At 40.9% G+C, this 14,127-nt stretch overlaps 1 protein-coding gene across 1 annotated transcript in view; it reads right to left on the reverse strand.

Moving 5' to 3' along the window:
• The window catches only part of LOC119524752 (calcium release-activated calcium channel protein 1-like), a 31,031-nt gene extending 21,171 nt beyond the window's left edge, over positions 1–9,860 (reverse strand). The window contains 1 exon segment of the mRNA XM_037823417.1: positions 9,784–9,860. Within this exon segment, the coding sequence (XP_037679345.1) occupies positions 9,784–9,860 (77 nt within the window).
• Between the last annotated feature and the right edge of the window lie 4,267 nt (positions 9,861–14,127).

A 14,127-nucleotide genomic window follows, 5' to 3' on the forward strand; every position in this document is an offset into this window, starting at 1 on the left:
GATGATTGTATAAAAATGTAGCTTATGAGGGGTGACAATGTGACTGGGAAAGCCATATGGACCACAGTCCCCTCTGTGTAGTTTATGGATGGATGAGTAGAAAAAAGGGGGAAGAAAAAAATGGCACCCAGTGTTATTTTTTTACTTTAATTGTTCTTTTTCACTTTGATTTTTACTCTTATTATTTTTTGTGTGTGGTTATGAAAATGTCAAAAATTAATTTTGGTGATGAATGAACAGCTATATAATGGTACTGTAAACAACTGAATGTATGTTTTGTTTTGTATGACTGCATGGTATGTGAATATATCGCAATAAAAATGAATTTAAAAAAAGGCAGCAAATTCATGGAGAAAACACACACAACATGTTACAAAGAGTAACATTTCCAAAGCCTCAAATTACAAATAAACAAACCCCAACTCCTTTTTATACATGCACTGCATCTCACATTCTCTAAAAACACATAGTCCCAGACACACTCAAAAAACATACAGGTGACCTGTACTTATTCACAAATATCCAAACTGACAGCACCAATCCAAACATTTGAATACAGATCACATTCCCTCCAACCCATTAAATACACACAGAACCCCCAAACTGTGAATTCATAGGAACACATTCCCAAAGACATGCATAACAGAGCTCACACTCCCTGAATTTCTATTATCCCCAGGAGGCCCACAAATAACCCATAAAAGTTAGCCCATTTCAAGGAAAACAACTAGCCACTACCTCTCACCCATGAGGCCAAAAACAAAATTTGCTCAAATACACATACTGTCAACTAACAACCCACAGAGGAACACACATGAGCCTCACAATCCAAACACTTCCCTTCCCACAGAACCACTACTCCTCAGAACACAGATGAAACCACAGTAGAGCCTCAAGTACAGAGTGGTGTGCAGCAAAATTTACCAAACTGCATATCTGCTTTCTCTGAAGTGAATGTGGAGATTATACAAAGAAACAAGTGTAATAAATTTTAACAGATGTGTAGCATGCTATCTACAAATGGTTTCAAAATATATAACACCTAGTATTGTAATTCCATACAGTCAATTGATCCTCACATAATGCTTTTGGTGCTTTTTATACCTTAGAACTTCACTCAAGTTTTAATAATGTTAGCTACCTCTTTCCTCAATAAAATAATGGTTTTCAAATACTGAAGAACTTAACCTCACATTTTTTGTATTATTAGAATGTAACAGATACAGATCTGACACATTGAACTTTGCTCTACATTATTAAATCTCCTAACTCATTTTGAATCTAGACAATCCAATAGTCAATAACTGCAGCAGGGTCTGGTCTGCAGGCTCCTGTTTCTCATGGTATAAATCATCCCCACAGTGCCAGGTGGCATCGGGAAGGCAGAAGTACACCCTCAGGGAGCAGCTCCTGGTACTGACACAGCAGATGCAAGTAACCCAAGAACACACACAACAGTGACCTCAGTGATAGCATTAGAGAACCATGGGGCTCAGGAGATATTACCTTTTTTAAAAATTGTCTACTCTTTTATTTAAAGTTCATAATAAAATCACAATTGTAAAATGAATACATTAACAAACAGAAAAGATACATTGCAATTACAAAAATATGCAATGAACATGCATATCTACTGTAAATTTTGCCAAAATCAAAAGAATGAAAGACAATACAAAAAAAGTCAATCTTCAAATATATCCTTACCAAAAACTCTCTCCTAAATAGTAAAATCATCATTTAAGAATATGCATACATATCTGGACACCAGCTGCAACAAAATGGTGGGAGTTGAGGAGGGCAATGAGATGATACTGTCTGAAGGTTTTCTAAATAAAAATATGTGGGCACCAGAGATTCAGGGTTAAACATTTAACACACTCTTAAATCAAATAAAATGATCTTTTCAAACATATGACAACTGGATGAAACAAACTGCCTTACATTTTATTTTCTGGATAGAAATGAGATGGGGCATTTCTTAACAGTAACACCTTAGTTATCACCTAAAGAAAATGTGGAGATCCCCCTACCCTCACCCAACTCATTCATTGAAAACAAATATGTTCATGAAATTATCATTCACATAACTAAAATGCACCCATTTACTTGGGACAAGCAATGCTCAGTGTACTTCTAATATGTGTTTTCAGATGTGTGGAAGTATCAGAGCTGAGAGTTTTGTATTACCAGTCTTTCAATCTTTGCAAAGAGATAATAATCCTTCACTATAGATTGACTGGATTTCTTAAGAAAATCTGATTTACTATTATAATACTGATGCTGGTATAATAAGTGATACAATAAAATTTTTTAAACAACATGCAAACCATGTAACATTAAGTAGTAAATATGTTACAATGTGCACTTTCTTGACAAGGAATGAGTTTTCAGAGCCAGAGCCTCCTGGGTAAATGAACCAAATAAACTGATAATGGCATTTATGACCTGTTTTATTACTGATGAGCTACAACTAAGGTTCAAACAATGGATAGTGTATGCATGTGTTGTTAAGAAAAAAATCAAAACTGTTAGGTTCAGAGCCATTCAGGAATCCACACAATGCAATGAGTCAAAGTATAGAGTTTATTTAGAAGAAGAAAGTGGGTGGGAGCCAGTGAGAGAGAAAGAAAGAAAATGGCTCCAGCCCTCTATCTGAGAGCAGCCTTTTTTAAAGGAAAAAACCCACATTGGGATGGGACGGTGTCAGGGGAGAAGAGTGTTTGCTGAGTGCATCCTATGCCTTGATTGGGTGGGTGCCTATCAATTTCTAGGCTGATAGGTTGTTAGGATTTTGCCCCATTATTCTTAGAAAAGCAGCTGCATTATCTATCTAGGGAGAGCAGGCCTTTTTGGTTATTCATCTTATGGACATATCTGACCTTGCTTTTACCCACCTTTTGGGGTTGGGGTGCCACTGTGGCTGGAAGAGCCTTGATCAGTCTTCATTATTTAGTTTATGGGGCATTTGTTTTCTGTGAGATAAGCTGCAGGGGACTCTGGGTTAGAAACTCCTTCTACATGTTAGTTTCTTTATTTCTGGGATCTAACATTCCTGTCTTTTGCTTTTAACAAAATTGTCAAGAGTTTGAGTTGTATTAGTGTTAAGGCTTTAACTTAGTTTGAGGCAACCTTTGCAGGGGGCTGGGGCATTGTTCTTTCTTTGGCTACTTCCAGCTGTGTGGGGGCATAGTTGGGGATAGTTGCCTCAAACTAAGCTTTAGCTTTATTAAATTGATGTTTAAATATCTTCTGATGGAACTGGTTGGTAGTGAGGCTTTTGCTGTGGCAGGAGCAGTTTTTCAAATTTTTGTTGCAGTAGAAGTATGTTTTTGGAATTTTGTTGGTGAGTCACAGCTGCTATTGATGTATTGACAAATTTAATTCGACATTGTAAGAGACAAGGAGTAAAAAGAAAAATTAATATAAGGATAATTAATGACCCAATAAGGGAGAGTAGAATAGCTTGTAGAGGCAAGGAAAAGAATGACAGATAGTTTTCTAACCAAGAATCGTCTGCATTTGCTAGACTATTTTTTATTATGTTTATATTTTGTTTAAGTACTTGTAAGCTTTGTTCAACCTGTCTGTTATTGTTGATGTAAAAGCAAAAGGTTTCATTTATCACTACACAAGCTCTTCCTGCTGTTGCAGTTAGGACATCCAGTTCTCTTCTATTTTGTATGACTACTTTAGCTAAACTGTTTAAGGATTGTTCTTGTTTCTCTAATGCTTCAATAGTGGCATTCCATGTTTGTGTAGCATTCAAGAAATATTTAGAATAGAGGCTTCTAGCATAGGAATACCAAGAAACCAAAAAAGACCGTGGTATATGGTGTGACCTAACCCTGGGTTTTCAAAAACTGGATTAAGGTGTCCTCTATCTGGGTTTAGTGTTTGAGTTTGTGCTTTAAGGAGGTCTAATTCCCCACACTTTCTGTTCCCTTTAAATCCTATTTCAAGGAAGGATCCTAGATTAGGAATCTGTCCTGAAGATGCCATTTCAGCAGGGGCTAAAACTTGAGCATTGGGAACTAGAGTGGTAATAGTACAGGTTCCTGTCCAACTTTCAGGGAGTAGCAAGTATGCTGTGTCTCCACATAGGAAGTAATACCTGGTACCTATGAGAGAGAGAGCTGTTGAAGATCCTTGAAGGCAGAAGATCCTTTTTCCTCTAAAAAGGCAGGGAAAAAGTAGGGAAAAAAGACAGTTTTGGGATTTAAGTTTTCAATTCCATTAAACTGTTCTTCTGTACATAGAGGAGAAAAGTGAGGTTTGCAGGGGTTTTGCTGACTAATTTGACTTTGGCATATCACATTGCAAAAGAGGAGTCGAAGGAGATTATTTCTTTTTGGTATTTTGGTGAATGAAGTTTTTGGAGCTTGGGTTAAGGTTGTTTGGGTACAGAAATTTTTGTCCTTTAAGTCTTTACTGCAGCAGCAGTGAAGGTATTGGGGTTTATGGATATTATTTATTGTTTGGAATAGGGTTTGGAGCAATTTGTTAGGGATATGGGTTAAGCATAAACATTCTTCTGATATTGAACTAGGCTTTTCTAAGTTCCATAAAAGTTCTTTACTTGTATTTTTAACAGCATGATTTTTGTTACATTAAAGAGTTGCCCCATGCAAGTTCCTAGGCCTAAAAGTGGGGTGTTATTTAAGGAACTATTGAATATAATTATATCTTTGATGTATTGACTTGTAGAATTTTGTATATTAGATCCTCAAAATAAGAGTCTAGTATGATTCACATATATAATATAGTTATTTGGGTTGTTAGGTTCCCATTTAAGCAGAGTTGAGTTAAATGTTAAAGTATGATTACAGACAGAAGTGTTAAGGTGTCCTAATGCAAGGGCTTTAGGATCTGAGGAAATGTGAGAGAAGCATAGATAAGGTTTGCCTTCTAGCTTCGGTATTGTTTCAGTGGGGCCAGGACCTCTCTTCTTGGGTTTTTGGTATAAAGATTTATTAGACAGAGATTTATCATTATAATATTGTAGCTTATATGAAGGCTGATCACCTGAGTAAAGAAGGTGGTAGCCATAATATTGAGGGGTTATGGTGAGTAGCATTTCTGTACTTACTGTAAAGGCAGAGGTAGAGAGAGAGGTAGAGTGTATAGAGTCTGGGCATATCCAGCAATTGGTTCTATTAATGGTTGTAGCAATGCTCTGAATGACAGGTACAAATGAATGTTGAAGTTGAGAAGATAGTTGTGTTGTTACAGTTAGGAGGGCTACAAGTTGGAAAAGCCACATGATGGAAGGGTGTTAGTTATGCAAAAGATCAGCTATTAAGAGGATAAGAATGAAAGATTATAGGGTGATTTGGTGAGGTGTGTGTTCTCTTGTAGGTCTCCTTGTAAGCAGAGATCAGTAATAAACTCCAAGAGTATATATGGTGAAAGGGTTTTCGAATAATGAACAGGCTAGATTGTCAGAGACTATTTGCAAAAAGCTGAGAACAGAGGAAAAATTAGACATGGGGTATTATGGTTGGGTGCCACCAAATTAGAGTATAATTAGTATTGAGAAAATAGTGAAGGTGAATCTCTTCTAGTAGGGTTACTATTACCATATGAAGAAGGAACATAAACATGAAAATAAAAAGTACCAGACCACAGATATGGCAGGCTAAAGTACTCATCCTATGCTGGGATTGATTTTGGTGATTCTAAGTTTAAGTGCTCCAGCAGGTGTGCAGGAATAACACTGGTCATGGTCCCTCATTGAATTGATTGTGGTTTTAGGATTTTCACTTTCAGGATTTGTTTCAGCAAGTTGTTGAATTAATTTAAGCCTGGAGAGGTGAACCCAAAACATCAAGCCTGACAATTTAGCTGCCATTGGAGTGGTGAGTAACACTAAGTATGGTCCTGTCCATGAAGGGGTTAGGGACTTTGTAGACTTTTTAGATATACATACTCACCTGGAGATATGTGGGGATTAATGGGATCTTCGGTAACCTGGGGAAGATTGGTATTTGCATAATTTCTCAGAGTTGCTCGAATTTGGGTTAAGGTGGGAAGGTAGTCCCCATAGGAGGAGACTGGGGGAGAGGTTGCCAAGCAATAAAGGACTTCCATATATAATCTCAAAAGGGCTTAGCACGTGGAGCTTATGTGGGACACTGTGAATTTTTAGTAGTGTAATTGGTAAAAGGTTAAGCCAAGGTAATTGAGTCTGAGTCCTTAACTTGGTTAGATGCATTTTAATTATGCCATTCATTCATTCTACCTTGCCTGATGATTGAAGTCGATATGGAGTATATAGTTGCCAGTGTATACCTAAAGCTTGAAACACTTGTGTAATTTGAGAAATAAAGGCTGGGCCATTGTCTGATTGTATGGACATAGGGAGGCCAAATCTAGGAATTATGCTTTGTAATAAAACAGTAGTTACTTCAGAAGCTTTTTCTGAGATGGGGGGGAAGGCTTCAACCCATCCTGAAAAAATATCTACTAAGACCAAAAGGTATTTAAACTTTTTAATGGGTGGAAGATTGATAAAGTCAATTTGCGAGTCTTGTCCAGGGATTTGCCCCCTTGTCTGGTGAAAAGAATAGGGGGCTGGTTTGAGGTTGTCTTGAGGGATGGAATGTAGACAGATGGTGCATATTTTTGTAATGTGCTGGAGCTCTGAGTATAGGCTAGGATGGTTTAAGGTTTGGGGTAAAAGGGAGGTTAGTGGCTTAGCAGCAATATGAAATTGGTTATGCAGGTCAGTTAAAATTTTTCTTGCATGCTGTTGTGGTAAGACTACTTCATTATTTATGTAAAACCATCTCTCATTAAGGATGGAACCAAGCTGTGCTAGATCTGTTTGCTCTATTGTGGAATAAGCGGGTGCTGGTGTAGGCATTACTAGAAGCTGATTAGAGGCTTGGGCTTGTCTTTTAGCTTCTCTATCTGCTTTGTTGTTGCCTATTGAAATGGGGTCTTTCCCACCCTGATGACCCTTACAGTGAATAACTGCCACCTGGGTGGGATTTGTGCTGCCTCAAGGAGTTTAAGGATAAGAGTTTTATTAATAATTGGAGAGTTTTTGGAAGTAAGATATCCTCTCTCTTTCCATAAAGCTAAATGTGAATGGATAATATGGAAAGTGTATTTAGAATCTGTATAAATGTTCATGGGGGCAGCTGCTGCTAATTTTAGAGCTTGAATGAAGACTATAAGTTCTGCTTGTTGGGAGGTGGTGCCAGGGTTAAAGGTCTGTACTCAATTACTTCTTGTGCAGATACTATGGCATATCCAAGTTGTTTAGAAGAATCTTTACAAGCACTGTCAACAATAAACAAGGTGTTGGCTGGTGTTGGTAGAGGAGAATCCTTTATGTTGGAAAAAGGGTGGAGGAAATGAGCTATGGTTTCTGCACAGTCATGTTTACGTTTTTGGTGCTTTGAGGGTGCAAGGAATTTTGCTGGTTTAGGAATAGTAGATGAATAGGATATTGTAACTTGGGGATTATAAAGGAGCTGTGCATGTAAAGATTCAATACAAGAGGGAGAGGCACTAGAGATAGCTTTGGAGGTTAAGAGAGAATGGAGGTTATGAGAAGAAAGAACAGACAATTGAGCATAAGGAACAAGTTTAAGAGATTCCTGTATGAGTAAATCTGCAGAGGCTAAAACTTTAAGACAGAGTGGCCATCCTAGAGAAGGAGGATCTAAGGCTTTAGAGAAATAGGCAATTACATGAGCATCTGGCCCACTTGTTTTGGTTAATACTCCAAGAGCAAAGCTATCCTTTGTATCCACATACAGTGTAAAAGGCTTGTTCAGGATAGGAAGGGTTAAGGTGGGGGCTTGTGTGAGTGCTGTTTTGAGCTGCTTAAATAAGTGATAGTTTAAGGATTATCTAGCAAGTCTTGGAGGCTTCCTGCAATAGCTTGATATAGGTGTTTAGTTATAAGTCCAAAATTGGGGATCCAGTTTTGGAACAAATTGGCTAAACTAAGGAAGGAAAGAAGCTCTTGTTTGGTTTGGGGAAGGTGTACACTTAAAATTGTTTCTTTGTGCTGAGTGGTAATGCCCTTTTTGTTGGGGGAGAGGGAAAGTCCAGTATGTGACTTGAGGCTTGGAAAATTGCCCTTTATCTTTGGAAATCTTACATCCCTTCTGTTGTAAATGGTTAAGGAGGATGACTGTGTGTTCTTATGATAAGGCTTCAGACAGGCTGCATAGCAAGAAGTCGTCCATGTACAGAAGCAGCTTGCTGGGATGTAAATTTAGTGTTTGTAAGTCAGAGGCCAGGGCCTTTCCAAAGAGATGTGGGCTGTCTCTAAAGCCTTGTGGCAAGACTGTCCATGTTAATTGCTTAGGGGTTCTGGTAAAAGGGTCTGTCCAGGTAAAAGCAAACAGGTTTTGAGACTTAGGGTGAAGTGGAATGGTAAAGAAAGCATCTTTAAGATCTAAGACTGTATACTGTGTAGTATTTGGGGGAATTTGAGAGAGTATGGAATATGGATTAGGAACCATAGGAGTAATAGGTATTGTAGCTTCATTAATTGTTCTGAGATCTTGGACCAGCTGGTAAGTGCCATTTGGTTTTTTTACTGCTAAGATAGGCATATTGGCTGGGGAGATTGCTTCTCTAAGGAGCCTGGAGTGCGGGACACTGATTACGTGCTTCAACTTGGCGGGCCTGGGCTGGGGGACCTGATCAGCCCCTGGGGAGGGTGGTGGGCACGGGCGACAGCGCCCTCCGCAGCCCCCCGGGCCTGGGAAAGTGAGGCCGGAGGCAGGCCCCATTTCCTCACCCAAAATAACACTGTTAGGGGAGGCTTGCCGGAGGGAACCGCCTTTTCCCCACCCCCTTATCTTGCCCGGACACTCCCCGTTGCCAGTGCAACTCCCATTACCACCAGTGCGCATACATTGTTGCCAGACACCGTTACCGGAGCAACTCTCGCCCCTTTTCAATCAACTTCCGCGCCCTCTCAGAACCAATCCAAGCCTTTAACCTCTACAGCTATCCCGCCCTCTAAACGCCCGATATAAGCTTGTACTCTCCCCTAATAAACTCTCTTGACTTCTTCACCCTAAAAGAACCGTGTCCCGCCTGTTCCTTTCTTGCCGCCCTCCATACTTTGCACGCCACCCCGCCGGGGACCTGGCCAAGTCCCCCGCCTCGCCCTCGCCTCCGGGAAAGAGCCCCCGCCGCCGGCACCCTCCAAGCAATCCTGAGAGCCTAGGATTCGGTAACCGGCCGCCACCTCCCCCCCCCAGACGAGTCAACTGCGACCGCACTGGAGGTTAATAGTCTTTCAGTTATGGGTTTTAGGCTCATAAAGGCTTGGGGGGTGAGGGGATATTGTGGATTATTTGGGTATTTTCCGGGTTCCTTAAGGGAAACTTGGATAGACTTATGATGCTTAGTAACAGAGGGGGTGGAAGTATCCCATACTTGGGGGATCAGCTTTTTTTAGTCAGGATGACAGAGTTAATTCCTTGGGAGAAGAGAGTGTTTCCTCTACTGATAGGAGCAGGACAGTTTGAGGCAATTTGTTAGCATACTTTATCTCTGATAATTGAATGGTTGCTTTAAGTTTTGTTAGTAAATCTCATCCTAACAAAGGTGTGGGGCAACTAGGAATTATTAGGAAGCTATGAGAGAAGTTATAATTTTCTATGCTGCAGGCTAAGGGTAATGTTTTGAGGGGGACTGAGCATTGGTCTGTAATGCCTACAACTGAAATAGAGGAGGGAACAAGCTGCTCTGAGTGCTCAGACAGGACTGAGTAAGTTGCACCTGTGTCCAAAACAAAAGAAATGGGCTTACCTGACAACTTTAAGGTTACCCTGGGTTCTGTGGTGGTGATGGTCACCATTGGAGCAGTGCTGGAGCCCAGGCCCCATCATTCATTTGTGGCCATTCCAAGTAGATCACTTAGTTCCAGAGCCATTTGTGCCTGTTCAGGAAGAGACAGCCACCAAAACCCCCAGTAAGAGGCCAAGGGACAGTTGGCCTTCCAGTGACTGGTTTGATGGCACTGTGGGCAAGGGCCTGGCAGTGGGCCTTATGGATTTGGAATTATTTGCTGAGTGCATTTTTTGGTCCAGTGGCCTGTTTTGCCACAATGAAAGCACAGGCAGAGAGGCACATTTTTGCCTTCTGGATTTTTACTACCATATTTTGACCTGGGCTGCCTCAAGGCATTAGCAAGGAGTAAGTAATGGGCATCATCTCTTTCCTGTCTGACCTTTTCTCAAGCCATCTCCCTTTCCTCTTTCTCCTTTTCCTTTTGTTTTTCTTTTTCTTCTTTTTCCTCTTGTCTATTGTTATATACCTTAAAGGCTGCTTTCATAAGCTCCTGCTGGGGTGCTTGAGGACCTTGCTCTATTTTTTGAAGTTTTCTACAATTATCTGGGGCCAATTGGGTAATAAAATGGGTATGGAGAAAAAGTGCTCCCTCTCATGTGGTAGAATCAATGTTGGAATATTTTAGGATAGCCTCATTGAGGTGGTTTAAAAAGGTGGCAGGGTTTTCATTAGCTTCTTGAGAAATTTCAGAAATTGTATCATAGTTAACAGCTTTAAAACCTGCCTGCCTCATTCTTTCAATAATGCAGGTAAGAAAATGTTGCATTTTTCTTTTGTTGGGGGATTGATCTTTATAGTTCCAATTTGGGTCTGCTGTGGGAATGGCATTTGTTCCTTGCAGGCTGGGGAGAGAAGCTGGGTTCTCTGCAAAAAATTTTTCTGTGTGGGCTGTGGCTGCAGCCCAAATACAGTCTTTTTCTTCAGGGGTTGTGGTGGGTGTTGTAACTATATAAACATCTTGATAAGTTAAGTCATAGGTTGGGTTAAATACTTAAATTCTTTTGTAAATTTGTTGGATCAGATGAGAAAGACCCAAGCTGCTGTTCAATTTAGCCTAAGTCTGAAAGGGAGAAGAAGTCATGAACTTTTATTATGCTCTCACATCCTGCTACTTCTCATAAAGGAAACAGACCCTTTGCTGGGGGTTCTATTATAGGTGCTGGACCATGGGATCTAGTGAAAGGATGTGAAAAGGGTTGGGGAGTTTGAGTGGAATTTGGGAGAGTGGGACAAAAGGTGGATGGTAGGGTGGGAGAGGACTTACTAGGGTCAGGGATAGGTTCAGGAAAGGGAGAAGGGAAGGGGAGGAGGTTGGAGAGGAATTTGAGGTGCTGGGAAGGGAAGGGGCTGAGGGTGAGGGAAGGGGAGCTGGAGGGCTGGGAGGGGAAGAGATTGGGGAAGAGGGAAGGGGAGCTGGAGAGCTATTGGGAGGGGAAGAGGTTGAGGAAGAGGGTAGGGAAGCTGGAGAGCTAGGAAGGGAAGAGATTGAGGATGAGGGAAGGGAGCTGAGGGGGTCAGAGAAGGAGGGGGAAGTGGACCATAGTCCAGAGGGGGAAGGTCTGCAGGGTCAAAGGAACAGAAATTACTTGAAGGCTCATCAGGATTAGAGGGTGTTATGATTCTCTTAGAGGGGGGGCAGAGGATTAGGAAGGCTTTTCATGAAGGAGGAGGATTTGATAAGAGGCAACAGAGTGGCAGAGATGGCTGAGATCAGAGAGTCCAGAAAGCTTGGGAATAAGGGGCTTCAGACTATCTGCCATTGTGCTGAATAAAATTCTCAAGTTCAGTGAGAATTTGCCAACCAAAGGTGCCATTTTCTGGCCAATGTTTTTGTTGTTCTAAAGGATACTGTGGCCAAACTGTATTACAGAAGTGGATGAGTTTTTTTTTTTTTTTTTTTTTTTTTACTTTTATTTCCCCTTCTAATTGAAGTTTAGTAAGACTGCAGAGGAAACATCTGAGGGGAGTAGATTTAGGAGGCAATTCAGTTTTGGAGCCACCGAAAAGTGACTGTATATTACCCATGATTATTTAAGAAATTTGAGAGACTTGAAGTTTATTAGGGAATTTTGCTCATCAGAGGCTTATGGAGACTGCCCATGAGAGATATATTCACAGTTCCCTGCTCCTTTAGAGGCTTATGAATTCCCTGGATGAGGCTGACATGAATTGGGGCTTGCTCATCAGAGGCGTACAGAAATCACCCATGAGGGGACCCACGGTTCCATGCTCCTTTAGAGGCTTACAGAGGCCACCCAAAATATTGCTCAAGTGAGACTAACAGCCCAGATCCACATGACCCCCACAACAACAAAGCAGGTGTCCCTGGTTTGTCATTGGGGGTCAGGAAATGCATGCAGTCTTTTGCCCAAGGTGTCCTCTGGGTTACCTTGACTGCTGCAATGGGGAAAGACACTCACAGAGCACTGGAGAATTTTGACTGAGTGCTCAGGTTTTCCTAGGTTTTTGAAGCTGAGTGCCACATTAAAGCAGCCTGAGGTGCCACACTGAGTGGGCTGGGGTGTCCACAGGACACTGAACAAAACTTCTGAAGGGGGATCTGGGCAGAAAGACATCACTTACCTACCTAAGCCCAAATTACTTGTGGAGATTTGAGAGCCATTAGTGAGAGTCAGCATTGCATCATGGTGGTCTGAGTTGATGGACTCAAGCTGCTGAATGCATGGATACCTGAACAGTTGTAGTTGAGGGAATGGAATCAACTGGAAGTCTGCTCCACTGCCCAGAGAGGCTGGGAAACTCAAACCTCAGTAAGTCCTCTGAACAGGATTGACCAAGAGGCTGTCCCATTGCCCGCTAAGGGACCAGAGACTCAAGCTTCAGTCAAACCTCTATCCCAGGCTTTCAGCACCAAAAATGTTAGGTTTGGAGCTGTTCAGGAATCCACACAATGCAGTAAGTCAAAGTATAGAGATTATTTAGAGGAGAAAAGTGGGTGGGAGACAGCAAGAGAGAAAGAAAGAAAATGGCTTCAGCTCTCTAGCTGAGAGCAGCATTTTTTAAAGGAAACAAATCCATGTTTGGTTGAGGGGGTGTCAGAGAAGAAGGATATCTGCTGAGTGCATCCTGTGCCTCAATTGGGTGGGTGTCTATCAATTTCTAGGCTGATAGGTTGTTAGGATTCCAGCCCATTATTCTTCTTAGAAGAGCAGCTGCATTATCTAACTAGGAACAGCAGGCGTCTTTGGTTATTCATCTTTTGGACATATCTGATGTTGATTTTACCCACCTTTTGGGGTTGGGGCACCACTGTGACTGAAACAGCCTTAAACAACCTCCATTCTTTAGTTTATGGGGCACCTGTTTTCTGTGAAATAAGCTGTGGGGACCTCTGGGTTAGAAACTCCTTCTACATATTAGTTCCTTTCTTTCTGGGATCTCACAGCTGTCTCCTCTAGCTAAGCCAATGCAGTAGGTGAACTCACTGCCCTCCCCCAATATGTGGGACCTGACACCCAGGGGTGTAAATCTCCTGGCAATGTGGGATATGACTCCCAGGGATGAATCTGGACCTGACATTATGGGATTGAGAACATCTTCTTGATCAAAAGTGGGATACAAAATGAAACAAAATAAATTTCCGTGGCTGAGAGATTTCAAATGGAGGCAAGAGGTCACTCTGGTGGACATTCTTACACACTATAGAGATAACACATTTTAGGTTTTAATGCATTGGACTAGCTATATATACCTGAAACTATCAAACTGCAATGCAGTAGTCTTGATTCATGATTATTGTATACCAATATAGATTACAATAGGTGACAGTGTGCTTGTGAAAGCATTTTTGATAAGACTCCTCTTATCTAGTGTATGGTTGGATGAGGAGAAAAATGGGGACAAAAATCTAGGTGAAAAATAGTGTGGGAGTAGTTTGGATGTTCTTTTTTACTTTTATTTTTTACTCTTATTTTCACTTTTTCTGATATGAAGAAAATGCCTAAGACATGGATTGGGGTGATGAATGCACAACTGTATGATGGTACTGTGAACAATTGAATGTACACTTTGGATGATTGCTTGGTATATGAATATATCTCAACAAAATTGAATTTAAAAAAAATGAGAGAGAGATTAAGATATTCCCAGATAAACAAATGATTGTGGAGTTTGTCACCACTAGGCAGCCCATACAAGAAATACTATGGGAGTTCTTAGGTTAAAAAAAGGGCCCTAGAAAATAGATCACAGCCTCAGGATAAAATAAAATCTTTGGTAAAGCTAACAACATAGGTAATTCAACTGCCGGTACTCTGGTATTTTTTGTTTATAACTCCTCCT

The sequence above is a fragment of the Choloepus didactylus genome (genome assembly GCF_015220235.1).
Source record: "Choloepus didactylus isolate mChoDid1 chromosome 11 unlocalized genomic scaffold, mChoDid1.pri SUPER_11_unloc7, whole genome shotgun sequence".
Lineage (NCBI taxonomy): Eukaryota > Metazoa > Chordata > Mammalia > Pilosa > Megalonychidae > Choloepus > Choloepus didactylus.